This window comes from Motacilla alba, chromosome Z (genome assembly GCF_015832195.1).
Source record: "Motacilla alba alba isolate MOTALB_02 chromosome Z, Motacilla_alba_V1.0_pri, whole genome shotgun sequence".
Lineage (NCBI taxonomy): Eukaryota > Metazoa > Chordata > Aves > Passeriformes > Motacillidae > Motacilla > Motacilla alba.
This window is the reverse complement of record NC_052046.1, coordinates 29558601-29574152: the sequence shown is the minus strand read 5'-3', so window position 1 is coordinate 29574152 and position 15552 is coordinate 29558601. Positions and strand designations below refer to the sequence as shown.

Genomic DNA, 15552 nt, shown 5'->3' with positions numbered 1-15552 from the left:
TAATAACAGTTACCTGCTAATAAATAAATTATTTACTTATATAGATGTTATAATTTATATATAAATGATATCTGTGCCTAAAAATACACAAGCTCATATTCTTCCAACACCAGAGCCTTTGCAACAACAAACAACAACCTTCCCTGTTTTCCGTTCCCAATGATCTCTTCAGAAAAATCCAATTAAAAACCTTACATATCTCAGCCTCCCATCCTTTATATAACAGGCTCCAGCCCCCTTCACAGTATGTACAGATCTTTATATCACAGGCAGCTATGATAAGATATTTGCACTAATATAAGGTTCAAACAAGCAAAACTGTATCAGCAGTAACTGGCTGGAAACAATCGCCTAACCACTGACAGAAACGAAGCATTTTAGCTGTTTCTTACACAACGAACACCTTTTTGTAGTAATTTTTCAATTCAGTGACTACAGCTCTTGCAGAGCTGTCACAAAACTCATGACAACCTACAGAAAATACAGAAGACTTAATATGGAATGCACCAATTCTGTGAAAATTAAAGAATTTCTACACAGACACTACTACATTTCTACATTGACACTACTGTCAGGTCTATTAAATACATAGAAGAAGAGATCTTCTCTGTTGCAGCCACAACAAAGATTTTTGGCATCACTTAAATGCACATCTAGACATACCCTGCACTTTCATTGCCAATATGCTGCCAAACATAAAAAGATGCATATATGAGAAAAGAAAATAAATATGTATCTGGCAGTGCAAATTTTACAGATTTTACAAACACCAGTGACATGAGTAGTCTGTCATGAATCACACCTATATGAGTTACCTGTGAGCCTGCTGCTGCATTATTTATAAGATGATTGTTGGGGTGAGAAATCCAGAATGTTGAAACGGCCCTGAAATATTATTCAGAAACTAGTTAGTAAAGAACACCTCTATCTCCAACAGAAATATCTTCCCTTTTTACCATCATCAGAAAAAGGTAAATTGATGAAGTAACTACTTCAGATTCAAAATACAAATCACAAAACTTTCCACATCTAGAGGTCAAAAATGCCTTTTTTTTAGTTCAGTGCACAGTATTATACTTAATGTTGTGCAGTTATCCCATGCAATGATAAACTGTTTTAAGAAGCTTTCACAAGAAACAAGCAGCATTCAGAAAAAATAGGGGTGACAACTTCAGAATATGCATACATTTACGCAGCATTGAAGATGTTTGACAGATTTCTAAGGTCCCAAGTATCACAAGAAACAACAATGCTCCTATAAAATATATTTTTTCTTCAATAGAAGACTAAGTGCTATTTTTTATTGCTGTTTTTTAAATACCAGAACTATATGAACTACATTCATTAAATTATAGATAAAAATGTTTCCACCTGTACTTTGTCAAAAGATCATCAGCACTTTAACTACTACAGCTGGCTGGGTTTTACTTTTTCATCATGACATACTCACATGCAGTCTGTGGCTGGTACTGGGACATAACTTCCATATACCTTATCCCTAATCCCAATACACATGCTGCTGTTTCTGTCTGTAGGTAGAAGAGTGCCTGGTTTTGTGACTAGCCCAAGGTTGTGGAACAAAGTATTCCTCTGCTCAATGCCATCTTCTATGAAAAAACAGTGACCTAGTGTGTCATAGCCAATGGTGTCCTTTATCTGTAGAAATACAAGTCCATTATGTCAGTAGTAACAGCATTTACTGAGATTTATTTGACAAATACCATCTAGTTTTACTATCTTGGCACAGCTGCAGAGTAAACTGTCAGTATCAGCAGCTCAGATGGCTCAAGCACATAGTTTTATTCATCCCTTACAAACACAGTGCTGTCTGGAGAGTTTAGCTGCTTTACAGCTGTCCTACAGCTAGCTGCTGTAAGAATCTGAAAAACAGAATGGTGAGAACTGTTAAATTACTGTTTGTAGTAATTTATTTATCCACTGAAACAAGAAAACTACTGCTGAGCATTGGATTTGCATAAGGGATGGGATTATTTTGGCATCTAAATGCTCTTTATCTAATAGGTTTTACTCTCTGCACCTACCAGCAAACCATTAGTTGCATGAACAGTCACACATCTGGAAAAACAGTGATGAATGGAAAGACCTTCCAGATAAGTTTTAAAAGTATATCCTCCTTTTTCATCCACATCCCCACAAAGGTGAAAGTGAACAGGATAACTTCCAATCTGCTGCTGGCCCATTTGCTTCAATTCCACATAGGAAAGGTGAACAGATGTAAAATTCTTCAAAATCTAAAAAAAAAAAAAAAAAATAAAGTCCAGAGGGAAAAACCAATTTGCTTTTTAATCAATGGAAATTTTAAGTAAATACATCATCTACCCCAGATGTACAGAAGCTAGATGTGTGCAGTTACCACAGGCCAACACAATAAAAGTTATAACAAACATTACTGTCTTGCTCTACAACAAGCCTTACAAAACTGTATCCTTCACATATAATTTCAAAATTTAAATCTCCATGTGGCTACAACAGAGGAATTCCATCAGACATACTGCCACACTTTACCAGGTGACAGATTAAATATTCTTACATGTACTGTCTAACCAAACAGAAGTCACCCATACCTGGGTGTGTCTGTAAAGAAGCTGCACCAGCACGATCCATCTGGGACAGGCTTAGCTGAATAAAACCCACAGAATTATGCAGCTTCAAAGGAACCTCTTGAGATACCTAGCCCAGTTGAGAGCTCGGTGCTGGGTCAGCTTCATAAGACACCTGCTCAGAGAATACCTCCAGTCACAGAGACGCTCATGATATCAATTGGTTCCACCCTTTCATTTTCCCAGTATATGAGCAATATTTGCCTTCTTTAAGCCTGGTCCCATTGCCTCTTGTCCTCTTGTTGTGCAACTCCAAGAACCCTCACCAGTACCTGAAGACAGCAACAAGATCTCTCCTCTCAACTCCCCATCACTCATCATCACACACTGCCACATCACCTTTCCAGGACACAGACCTATGCATCTACATTTTCATCGCAATGAGAACCCAAAACTGTTCACTGCACTCCAGAGAAATGTCTTTACTAAGGAATATATTAAATAATGCTCACAATCATACAACTTCACAGTAATGTTACTATATACGAAGTAAAGCCATAATAGGGTTGTGCCAGTAATGCAGGAAAGTATTTTCTTCCACCTAACCAGCTATGAAAGCATAAACCAAGTGCAACAGCTAAACTGCAAGGAGCTAACCTGAGTTAAAAACCAAACAAAAAAACAGAAGCAAAACCAAAACAAGCCCTACTTTTTTTTTGTAACTTCATTTCATTAACTTAGTGTACTGAGTATTTATCAAAAATATCCATTTTCATAGGGAAATCAGTAAGTTTTTTTCCTCCTCCTCTAATTAAAGTCTTAGGGTTTGCATACCTAACATATAGAGGGGATGGTCAAAACCGGACCTTTTAGGAATCCTTAATCTCTGGCTCTTAACTACTGAGAAGCACCAAGAGTGCAAACCATTGCCTCTCCTCACTGTTACTAAGCTCCCTTTAGGCTACTGAACTAGTGACCAGTAGGAAATTCAGGATGTTCAAAAGCTATTACATTTCTTAACATCTAGGATCCCTCTGCTTGGGCATATAAGATTAGCATAAGCCAAAAATACTTTCAGTGCTGAAGTCTAGCTTTGGCAGTAGACACTCACTACTCAGTCTCCTGGGAACAATTTAACTCTGACGAGTCAAAATGTTTGTTTTTTCTACCTTCCAGACAACTGAAGGTCTGCTTATTTATACTTTGGTCACATTTAGAAAGATTCACAGCTTGTCATTATCTTCTTTCATTACATTATCTTGAATCCTTGACATCTTGAGTCCACCTATCTTCTTCCACAAAACAAAGCCTGCCACATAGTAGGAAAGGGCTTATTTTCTTTCCCTCTCTTATGGCCACCACTATGAAATTAAAATCTGTATCCAAATACATTAGAAAGTGATTTAAATTGTGTTGACCACATAATGAACACAAATATATTTGCAATTAAAATTTGACATTTCAAACTTCTCTAGCATCACTGAAGCACTGCTGATCAAATCTTTCATCTAAAAATGTAATTGAATACCAGTTTAAATACTAGTATTTAATAATAATATTTAAATACTACACTCCTTTCTCTCAGCTTTGTTTATTCATAATACAAGAAATTTGAAGCAGTTTCCCTTATAGAGCCTTAGTACTTTCAGACTTGTAAGAAACTAAATACAAAACCCCACAGTACAAGTCAGTTTCTTCCCCGTCGATGCTTCTCTAGTTCTCAGGGGTTCAGATGGGAAATCTGAATTAGGATTCAATGCCCATCACCTGGGGAGGTACAAAAGCAGTGAAAGGAAGGAAGAGAAATATAAAGGAGGTCAAGTTTTATTCTGTAATGTTATAGGATGCACATGCATGGATATCCCTGACTTGTTCAATCCCTGACATACAATGTTACAGTACCTGCTGGATGTTTCTAGAACAGTTTGAGCATTATATCCCTTCCTTCAATTCTGCAGACTAAGTCTTGAGGAGTTTAATCTGGGTAAAGCCGAGAATGAAGTAATTTTCACAAAAAGCAACTGAATAAACTGATGTTCTTTTAGTTTTCAAATCTCTTGAAGTTAAACATTAATCTTTTTGTCCTTAATATGCCTTTTTATGACAAAAAGTTAATTTAAAATGTTTTTCAAACCTTGATATGTCCACCAAATGTATCATAACTGAAGAACTGACACTCCTTTTCACGATAGCAGGTATTTTCTGTCTCCCCCTTTATTAGGATGTTTCTTGTAAGAACTCCAACTTCTGCTCTCATGTCCACTCCATCAATTACTTCTCCTACATGAGGAAACTGAGGGTTCTCTGTCCAACAACAAGTTTTGAAGTGGAGGAAAAAGAAAAAAAGGAAAAAAAGGCACCACTGATTAAAACCAGAACCAACTTAAACAAATAAGAAAGATAATTGCAACAACAAAACCTATGCATTCCTCTTCCTTAACATGCTGGTCTCAGCTTTTCTTGTGGTAGATGTATTTTTCATTTTAATAAGAAATCAATCCTCAAAAAATATCAATATTTTATTTGCAAGTGCATCTTATAGTTTTGATACAACAGTTTGTGAACAGAATGGGAAAAAAACAAAGAGTTTATTAATCCAATGTATCAAACTTTTAGTGAAACATAGATGCAGACTTGCTTTAAAAGAAAAAAATACGCTGGCTGCTTAATCTGTTTCAAAGACAAATTAAGAACTGAAAGTGAAGCCAAAACATTGTTTGAAAATGTTGCATTGATCTCCTCCTAAAAGAACAAAGGATTTGCTTTCCTAACTGAATTTCCTCTTTATGCATCTTCAGAATAGCTATCGAAGAAAGAGGAAATTAGGGAAAAGAAGATAGTCTGGTTTTGTACCTGTCTTCAAAAACTCAATCAATTTCTCATTGAAAGTAAGAAAATGATCTGGTTCTGTAAACCTAAAAAAATGCATTTATGCATTTACTGATACCCTGAATACAGATTATCACTACCCCTCCAAGCCTTAAAAAAAAAAGATATAAGCCTAAACTACCACAACATGAAGCAGAACTAAAAGTGACACCAACACTATATCTGCTTCTGAGGATTTAGAGACAAGAGACGTCCGTAAATGGGACCGTAAGCCTCTCCCTAAAGGCTTGCCGATTGTTTCCCCCTATATTTGACTAGAAACTCAAGAAATCAAGCGCAGAAAGAACAACCAGAGCTCCTACAACACAATACTTACTGGTTTTCCTACTACAGAAAGGTGAAACCAGCAAAAAACCTAGTAAAACAATGCAAGGAATATTTTCAAAAGATTATACATTCATCAGCATATAAAGTTTACCATTACAGAGAAAATTCTTTCATTGTGGAACAAATATGTGGGGTGGCATGTGGATTTTTTAAAACTGTATACATTACTATGACAAAGAAAACTACCTCGAGGGTGGCAAAGAACCCCAACTGAGAAAGTTGACTGCAAGTTCACCTTCTTTATATCTTTTTAGTTAGGATTTACTTTCAAAAAAAAAAAAAAAGCACCAAGATTTTGTGGTTTACACCATATCTTGTAAAAATTGGATTTTTTTTAACCTTTCAAAGCAGCTGCTTTTTCTCAGCACATGATTTCCAAGATGAAACAGAGTCTACACACACACTACTCAGTGGTGACAAGAAACTTCTTAAACTTCATACTGCAACCTTCCAGTTAAGTTTCCTCTTTAAAACACTGTGTCACATAAAACACACCACATGACACTTAAGAACAAAGCCCAGGAAATATCATGCTCAATAGCACTAAGTTAGCTCTGCAGCTTCACTCAAACTGGTATTCTCTGATGGTGTAATCACGTAAACACGGATATGCTTTCCTCATACTTGAGATTTCTCAATGCAGTAAAACATACGTGACCCATGCTAAGAAATGTGCAAGAAGCAAATTTCACCACCAGCAGGACAGCCAGACTGGCAGTCCCTTAACGCAGAGGTGTACAGGGAAATCTGAGGGTGTTGACAGAAAACTTCTGAGAATGAAGGAGAGCACTTTGAAGAATAGGAAGTTGCACTGTGCAGAAATTAATGGGACAATACCAGACTGAGAAGAGCACGCATGAGCTGCTGCAAACTAACATTGCAGAACAATACTTGTTAGTTTGTGCGAAGGACTGATGCTGCAGCCCAACAGCAGCAAGAAGTGAAGCTCCAGACCAGAAGCTGGAGGACACGAAGGGGGAGGGCAGCACCATGGAGCAGGTGTGGAGCAGCAGAAGGAAAACAGAGACGCCAGCATAGCTGGCAAGCCAGTCCCATGGGAGGCTCTTATGATGTCAAGCAGAATGACTCAGATAATAAAAAGGAAATGGTCAACAACATGCATGACCATTTACTTGTGCATCACACCCAAAGGAAAAACAGATTGCAACTACTCAGGGATATCCTGTGAGAGCAGAATCTTGGAAGGGCCATTTATTTTACAACCATTTTATTGGGGAGGTGGTAAAAAGGAGACTGAGGGAAAGGAGGAAAAAAGAAAAAAGGTACAGGTTCAAAGGTTGCAATTTTATTTTTTTCTTCTTCCTGTTTTTATTTTGACTATTTTAATAACAAAAGAAACAGAAAAAAATTATAATGATAACAGTTCAAAAGATGAGAATGACACTAAAGGCAAGGGAAACAAGAAATGACCACAACAGCTATTCAAGCTTGTGAAAAGGAGCCAAAGGAGCCAAGGAAGTAAAACAAGCCTAACCCTACTGGGAAAAAAAAAAAAGAAAAAAAAAAAGGAAAAAAAAAAAAAAAAAAAAAAAAAAAAAGGCATTCAATGAGCCTGGGAAGAAATGAGAAAGTAAAGTCAGCATGGTGAGCTGTGAGGCAGACCTGACATACAGAGTCATTTTCTAGCAAGGAGAACTACATGTCCATGTATGTGGTAACAAAGCCATACAACGATTCGAGAAAAGGCTGCTCTTTACTGCTTACACTGTAAAGGCCTCTCTAGCAGCAAATACATACTCTACACAGATCTTCAGGTGGTGACTGCTCCCATACCTTTGACTTTAACCTGATGCTTGGTACACTCCGTACAGGGAAGGAGGGTGAATTCCTCTGTCTGATACATTGAATAGTCAGTGCTCGCAACCACAATCCTGTCTCCAGGCTCCCAACTACTAACATCATCCAGAAGATTCAGTATTACTCCACCCACCGCTTCCACCTGGAAGCCTGATATTGGGACACCTAATTAAAAAATAAAAGAAAAGGAAACAAAGATTATATTCACCTTCATATGAAACTATTCCCAAGAAGATACTAACAAAATATGTAAGAGATTTTGCAGGCCCCAAAGCCCTTTAAAGTACAGCTCTGCCCTCAAACATGCCAGTGTGAGATACCTTTACAGCCTGTTTAGTTACTGGATCTCAAACAAAACAAAGGGAAAACACAGAACTAATGGTGACTGAAACAAACTATGATTTTTTTTTTGCCTGCAAAAAACCCTAGTAACATATGGCAGTAACTTGTAGGTCCAGCTACCTTTGCTTGTTTCAAGAGACATTTTTTTGCCATTTTAAACTGTACAGATGTAATCAAGGACATGGAAAACAAAGTAAAGGACTTAATTTTTTAAGCACAACTAATAGAACAGTTTGGCAGACTAAATTGCACACACAAAGAATTTCACTGGCTTATGATGAATTTGCATAAGTTCAGCTACTTTTGCTAACTCTTGAACCTAACTCGATAGCACCAGTAAGTAAAAGATGTATTTTGGTAGGTGTTTTTAAATGTAAGTCTTTACCTTTTCATGGGGCTATCAAGAACAGTAAAGGGGTAGTACCAAATAGCTCAACTGCCTAACAAATAAATGTATAACTACCATAATAAATTTTTGAGGAAAACACAATAGCACTTAGTAATTCTAAAAACAGAAAGAGATTATTACCCATAAAAACTCAGATCAAAGATATCTTAAATTTAAAAAAAATAATGAAGGATAAAAGCAAGCAAGTGGCAAGTCTTCTAGCTTTTTATACCACAGATTCAACTTTGTATCAGAACAGCTGCCTAAAATTTCAGCACTCTAAGAGCAACAAAAAATTTTAACAAGAATAAAAAATTTCTTTTGGCTTCTGAAGTTTGGGTTGGGGTTTTTTTTGTACCATAATCAACATCTCAGAAGTTTAGATTTAAAATCTACATGATGTGCCAAATTATGAAAATAAATTTTAAAAGTGTCAAAACTTGTAAGACCCCTATCTTCATCTAAATATACTAGAATTTAAGACTTGATATTATGCTGCTCACATACCGCATACAAACAGAGTGAGAAATAGGTAGTACTGAAGAACTGTGTCCTCCTATTTCATCCATAGCAAGAAAAAACAATTTATAGCAGCACTCAGAAATTTAAATTGCAACCAGAAGTTTTAGTGAAAAAAAGCATATGAAGTATTTTTTCTTTTTCCCCTCAAATGTAGAATTTCACATAACACTTTCCTACCATCATTCCATTCGCTGTAAGCTCTCACAACAAACTTCTGACCATCCACTGTGAAAAACTCTTTTTGAGCAAGAGCTTTCCCACCAGTGCTGTGGTTTTCATAGTTTCTCACTGATTCATTACAGGAAGAATTTCCACCACCTATGACACCAACTATAGCCCAGGCTTGCCTGTGAAAATCAAAAGTAAATGTTTAATTATAATGGCCCTTTAAAAATTCTTTACAAAACCAGGAAAGGCAAGGAGTATAGAAGTCATAAAAAACCCTTCTGCTTGCTCTTTCAAATTAATTTTAAAATGCAACTTCAAAATGTAGAAGGCAATGGGCAGACACAACAGCAGAGAAAAAAAAGTTTAAAATAACTGGGTGTCCTACACACAAATAGGCAAACAAGAGCTCTTAGTGGGGAGGGCTTTTATATACATTTTTAGTAAAACATTCAACAGGATACACATTTTTCCAAAAGCAAATTGCTACAGATGTGTGACAAAAGTGTGACAGAATCCTACTCCCAAACAGCTTTAGCAGGGTCCAAGAGGAGCAGGAGTCAGGGCCAATGTTTCTGCCACAGCTCCCTGCCATTTGCCACCAACACCCCAAAAGAGCAGTCAGGACTCCAGGGGACCACATGGTCCTCAGGCCAGAGGGATGGACACAGCCAGCACCACCACAGCCACTGGTGCTCGCCCCCATGCCGGACAGGCAACATCTTTTGAATCTTTCAGTATGCTCAGACCCAGAAAAGGAAATGCATGCTGTTACTCAATCTTCATACAATATACTACTCATGTGTGAGTGTTTGGAAATTGAAAGCAAACCACGCACCACAGATAGCTGCCACCAAGTTCAAAAAAACAAATTTATTTTGCTGTCCTTTACTGCTCTGTAATGCCATAACCATGTGTGCAAAGGAAGCAGCAGAGATCATCTATAAAAAAGCCAGACAATTTTGCATCATTAAAGTTGAATCATTCACCCTAAGTGAAAACAGTGTCAGCTAGCTGGACTGCAGTCTGTTGCTAATGATTAATTCAAAGGCAGATATTAAACCCACCTTCAATCCAGTTGCCTTTATTTTAACCCTTCTTGATGTTTTTGTTGATTGGGATCAAAAAGCCAAACAACACTTTAGCATTAACATGTTCACAGAAATAGTACATACTGGGCTAGCTTTTTAGTAGCAGCAGCAAATAAGCTGAACATTTCACATACTGACATCTAAAATAAAGTTATTTTGATGCATGCTTTGCATTCCATATGTTGCAGAAAGAAGTAGAAGGGGAGAGGGCTGTAATGGAGTATTCACCTCCATGCTGACATTTTTTTCACTACCATTACAGGTTTAAGAAAATGACCCTGCTTTTCCTGAGCGAGCCATCAGGGACCGCTTCTTGCCTATCTTCCACAACAGAATAAAACAGTTTTATGTGCTTACAGAGCCTTTACCGACTAAGGAAAGCAGACAAGAATCAGCTCAGCAGAGAGGCAAAAAAGGCTGCTTCTTCCCAGTTACAAGATAGAGTTCCTTATTTCAGACAAACTGGTGTGGAGGTCATGGGCAGAGACAAACCCCAGAAATACACACCTCTCAGGACATGCTGGGCTGGCTGCACCACAGCATGAGCAATGTGAAGGCACACAGGCTTTGCTGCTTTCAGGAAGTGGTATTCTACTATAGAACATCCAGGTCTTGGCACTTTTGGCCAAACTTTTTCAGAGGCAAGAGCATTCCATTCCACACCCCTGTGCTTACACAGCCAGTAACACAAATGTAATCCTGACGGGAACTGAGGTCAGAACATGCCATCCTGATTGACACGCCACCCTGCCTCTGCCAAAGCACAGGGAGGAAACTAACTGGAATCCAGATGTCAGGGGATAGAGAGGGATAAGAATAGAATGGAAAAACCAAATGACCAATTTCCTGGAAAACACTGGACAATACAAAGACGTTACACAACACCATCCCAATAGAACAACAACAGACTAGGTATACTTTTCACTTGTATTGCCAACACAGAATCACAGAATCATTTAGGCTGGAAAATACCTCTAAGATCATCAATCTAGCCTTTGATCCATGGCCACCTTGTCAACTTGACCATGGTACCAAGTACCACATGCAGTAATTTCTTGAACACCTCCAGGGATGATGACTCCACCATCTCCCTGGACAGTCTGTTCCAATGCTTAATAAGCCTTTCCATAAAGAAATTCCTCCTATGTTCAACTGCAAACCTCCTCTGATGTAGCTTGAGGTTACATCCTTTTGTTCTGTCACTGGTTGCCTAGAAGAAGATGCTGACCCTCATCAGGCTTGTAGAGAGCAATAAGATCCCTCTAAACCTCCTTTAGTTCTGGCTAAACATTCTCAGCTCCTTCAGCAGCTCCTCAACTGACTTACTACACTCCAGACTCTTCCTCAGCTCCGTTGCCCTTCTCTGGACACACTCCAGCACATCAGTCTTTATTGTAGTAAGGGGCCCAGAACTGGACACAGGACTAAAGGTGTGGCTTAACCAGTGCCCAGTACAGCACTGCCATAGTCCTGCTGGCCACATTATTGCTGATACTAGCCAGGACCTCCTTGGCCATGAGGGCACATTGCTTTGTGTTGCCCAGAGCAGTGTGGATAACTCTCTCTGGCACAAAGCCAAATTCAGAACACACACTGCAAAAAGCCACTTGCAACAACTAAATGAAGAGCAATGAGGAGCAGGGTAAGTTTCTTGCTTTATTAACTCCTGTTATACTTCTTCTACTGTCTCACCATCCAAATCCTGACCAACTGAAAAGAATGATCAAAAGACATAGAAAAATCTTGTAACTGCATTTCAATCATAAAATAATTTGACAGGTCAGCTCCTTTGAGAACTCAATGGAGAGGTAACGTACTTTTATTTCAACAGCGCAGGAGTATGAATAAGATGTTTGATACCTGGGATTAGTATCCCTTAGAAATACCATTTTGGCTTGGAAAGAACCTTAGAGATCCTTTAGTTGCACTCATTGCTCTTCCAAAGTCATACAAATTAAAAGCTTCACCTAGCAAATGTTATCTACCTATGTCTTAGTTTAATTTCTATAAAGAACAGTGAAAGCAAGTAATTTTGACTAAGTAAAAAAGTCGGTCACGCAGAAACCAGTCTGTAATGCTAACTGCACACTATTACTGCAGGACTATGTACAACACCAAGAACTCTCTGAAAACTTTATGAACTATCAGAGTTCAACAAAACCCCCACAGCAGAATTTGCATGTCATCTTTAATCAGCAGAAAAGAGAAAACAAATTACTTACCTGTAACTTAATCCTCTGACAAACCTACTTCCCAGAAGATTTTGAATAGTCACTCTAGTTTCCTCCAAAAGATTTTTAGCAGCTGAATCTCCTACAGCAATAGCAATAATTCGACCAGGATGCCCATTTTTCAGTAAGTTCTGGAGCTTTAAGCTTTCCTCTGCAAATTCATGAGTATCAAACTTCAGCACTTCCAAAACCTCCGCTGTATCCTGATCGATCACTCTAACATTTAGTCCTCGGGAAAAATTCTTTTTAAATGTATAATGACCATAGGCCAGCCCTGAGAAATATATAGTCTTTGACAGAAGAGTCCATGATACCTTCTGGTGCCCGTGCAACTCCAGCGTTCCTTCAGGGCCCACGCCAATAAATTTTTTGCCAAATTCTGGCACATCAGCACCTTCATTTGACTTCCCGTACAAAATAATAGTTGCTTTGGATTTATAGCGGCATTTTTCTGCTCCAACATGAAGCATTCCACCATCCTTTATCAGGATAAATCTTGTTCTCAAGGTAATATTTTTAGAACCTTCTTTATCATCACCAAAAACAAGTAAACCTAAAAGAAAAAAATAATTTCTGTACATCAAAGCAAAATTCAGAGACACTCAAATAACCATGTTTTGCAGAAAGAACAACAGAAAAATAACAGATTTCTTTTCACACCCATGAATTAAGCTGTTATGTTCTTATACATATTTAAGAATATTTGAGAAAGTAACCGCTATCAATTGTGATTCATCTTTCCAAACATTTGCTGGTTTATTTCTATTCTTTTTCTGCCTGTTTGGTAGGATTACTAATACACAACAGTTACCACTGGAGGACAAACAGACCTAGTACTGCACAGGCTACTAAAAAACCTTTTTTCCCTATATTGCACAGAAAACTACATAAATGCTGCCCTGAAAAGATTACTAGAGTATCATCATAGAGAATTCATCTTTCGAACGATAATCCTGACCTGGCAGCAGGCTGAAAAGTAAAAAAGCATGAGAACTGGTCAATAAGCTGCAAGACAAAAGTTTCAATATATTTTTGTGCAATCACAGAAGTAAAAAATACGCAGGACACTGAAGCAAGGTGTTCATCTTGCTATTTCATACCTCCATCCTGTATAACTATAGAGTGTACTGTAGCGTCTGAGTTCAGACGAAACAAATCCCCTTTTTTGATAATAACTCGTTTTTCAGGATCTTTTCCAGGGCTCCAGTTTTTAAGGCGAGGATTCTGATCAGGACAATTCTCTGCAATACAATGTGAAATCCAACTTTTAAAAAACAAACATCATCACATCAATCAAGGCAGCAGTAGGATGAACACAAGTAAGAAAGGGTCAGTCACCCCCAAAGCACTCCCACATCCTTCTGTGTTTTCAACACTGCAGTCATTGCATTTGAATAGCCAAAAAGACACCTGGAAAACAGCTGAAGTCTCAGGGGTAGGAAGGCATTCTTTTACTGAATTAAACTACTGCTGACCACACATTATTGACCATAGATACTTTTGAACCCCATCGTATTTTTCTCTTATTTGCTAGGTCACCTGTAGTAGATGAGAAGAGATAAGCAGAATGCAGACAGAGAGCAATCACTGAGCACTGGAAGCCTTAGGCCAGCTAATTAAGCTAACATGGTTATAAAGCATGGTTATAAATATCCGACTTCCTCAAGGTCTCAACCCTGTCAGAAAGGCTGATCCCTTCTTATTTTTAAATAATTCAAATAATTCTCTCAGTGGAAGTCTGCAGGAGGAACAAGACATCCTGAATATATTTAGTATAAAACCTAACTAGTTAGAGCAGTTTCCTGGGACATGAGACATTTGGATCTAACTTAAACATTTGTATCCCTTAGGAGGACAGCTTAAATATCAGGCTACAAACTACAAAAGAGCAAAGACACACACAGTCCTTGATGAAAGCTGTGGCACTACACAGGCTATAAACTGAGCTACAAGGCCGGAGAAGGAGAGGCAACGGCAAGAAGTGACAGGCTTGTATGATTTCAGACAAAGTTACAGCAATGTGGTATTTATACTATGCACCTCTATAACAAATAAAGCATCTGAGTAATGTGGAAGCATAGACACTATAAAAACTGTAAAGAAGATTCCTTGGACTACCTTATCAAAATTAAAAATAAATACTAAAAAATTTAAATATTAAAGATATTTTTCCTGTGTAAAAGACAATCAAAAAGCTGCCAAAATAAACATGTTAGCAGGCCAACTGAGTTTAACAGCCAAAATAGCTTTTTCACATCCTGTCTTCTGAAGAAATATACCAACACTTCTGAAGTGCTATTTCAGAGGCAAAATGCTATCAGAAATAGTCCATTTTTGCAATAACTAAAGAAACTAAAACCTATCCACAAGTTTAATACAAGCCAGCCTTAGCTTTGCTAACAGAAATGCTTTTCCTTTGGTAATAACTGTCCACATTTCGAATCCCTCCCAACGCAGGAAAGCCACATAAACCAAGATTTGACTACCAGTGGGGAAAAATTAGCAAACTGCAGAAAGCACAGAAGGCAGACAAGTAGTATTAGGAAAATAAAAACAAAATAAAATATTTTGGGAGGATCCTATGAAGACAACTTTCAGAAAATGTAATTCAACATGAGGGAAAGCCAAAAAGCAAGGAGAGCTGCAATCAGCAAGAGCATTCACCAGATAAAGGCAAGTCTACTGCCTGACTCATGCAGAGTCCCTAATCCCTTTTCCGCAGACACCACACACACAAGCACTGTGAAGAAACACTTATTTCCTGGCCGGTAGCAAAGGGCAGTGTGAGGAAACCATGAGTCAGCAACCTGCTGACTTCTGCTTAGTGTGATTCACAGAAGAAAAGATCTAGTGAACATATATTTTCCTGCTGAATCAGAAAGAAGACATATAAAACAGTAACTAAAAAAAAATATTATTTTTAAATCTATTGTACATTACAATCCAGCAAGAAAGCTATCTGAATCAGAACCAGGCACTCCTGTGACGCAAACATGCTTTTGGGGCACAGTGGGGTCAACTTTTTGGCAAGCAGATCAGATGTTTAGCAAAAGTATTTTGAAATTCTGCCTTAGCAATTGTGCTGCATGAAAACATCAAATATTAGAACTTGTTATCTCCTAAATTATCAAGTAGATTTTACAGGTAACAGTTACTGCCTTGAAAGTCAAAAACAGAAGCACAGACCAGAAACCATTAGAATGTGATGACCTTGCCAA

General features: G+C 37.9%; 1 protein-coding gene across 3 annotated transcripts in view; it reads right to left on the bottom strand.

Moving 5' to 3' along the window:
- The window catches only part of CEMIP2 (cell migration inducing hyaluronidase 2), a 49431-nt gene that overhangs the window by 17630 nt on the left and 16249 nt on the right, over positions 1 to 15552 (bottom strand). For all 3 annotated transcript variants that reach the window (XM_038124128.1, XM_038124127.1, XM_038124129.1), the window contains exons 3-10: positions 13435 to 13575; positions 12326 to 12887; positions 9025 to 9194; positions 7572 to 7760; positions 4696 to 4865; positions 2043 to 2252; positions 1451 to 1656; positions 816 to 885 (exon numbers count right to left, since the gene is read on the bottom strand). In XM_038124128.1, the coding sequence (XP_037980056.1) occupies positions 816 to 885; positions 1451 to 1656; positions 2043 to 2252; positions 4696 to 4865; positions 7572 to 7760; positions 9025 to 9194; positions 12326 to 12887; positions 13435 to 13575 (1718 nt within the window). The remainder of the gene's footprint in view (positions 1 to 815; positions 886 to 1450; positions 1657 to 2042; positions 2253 to 4695; positions 4866 to 7571; positions 7761 to 9024; positions 9195 to 12325; positions 12888 to 13434; positions 13576 to 15552) is intronic.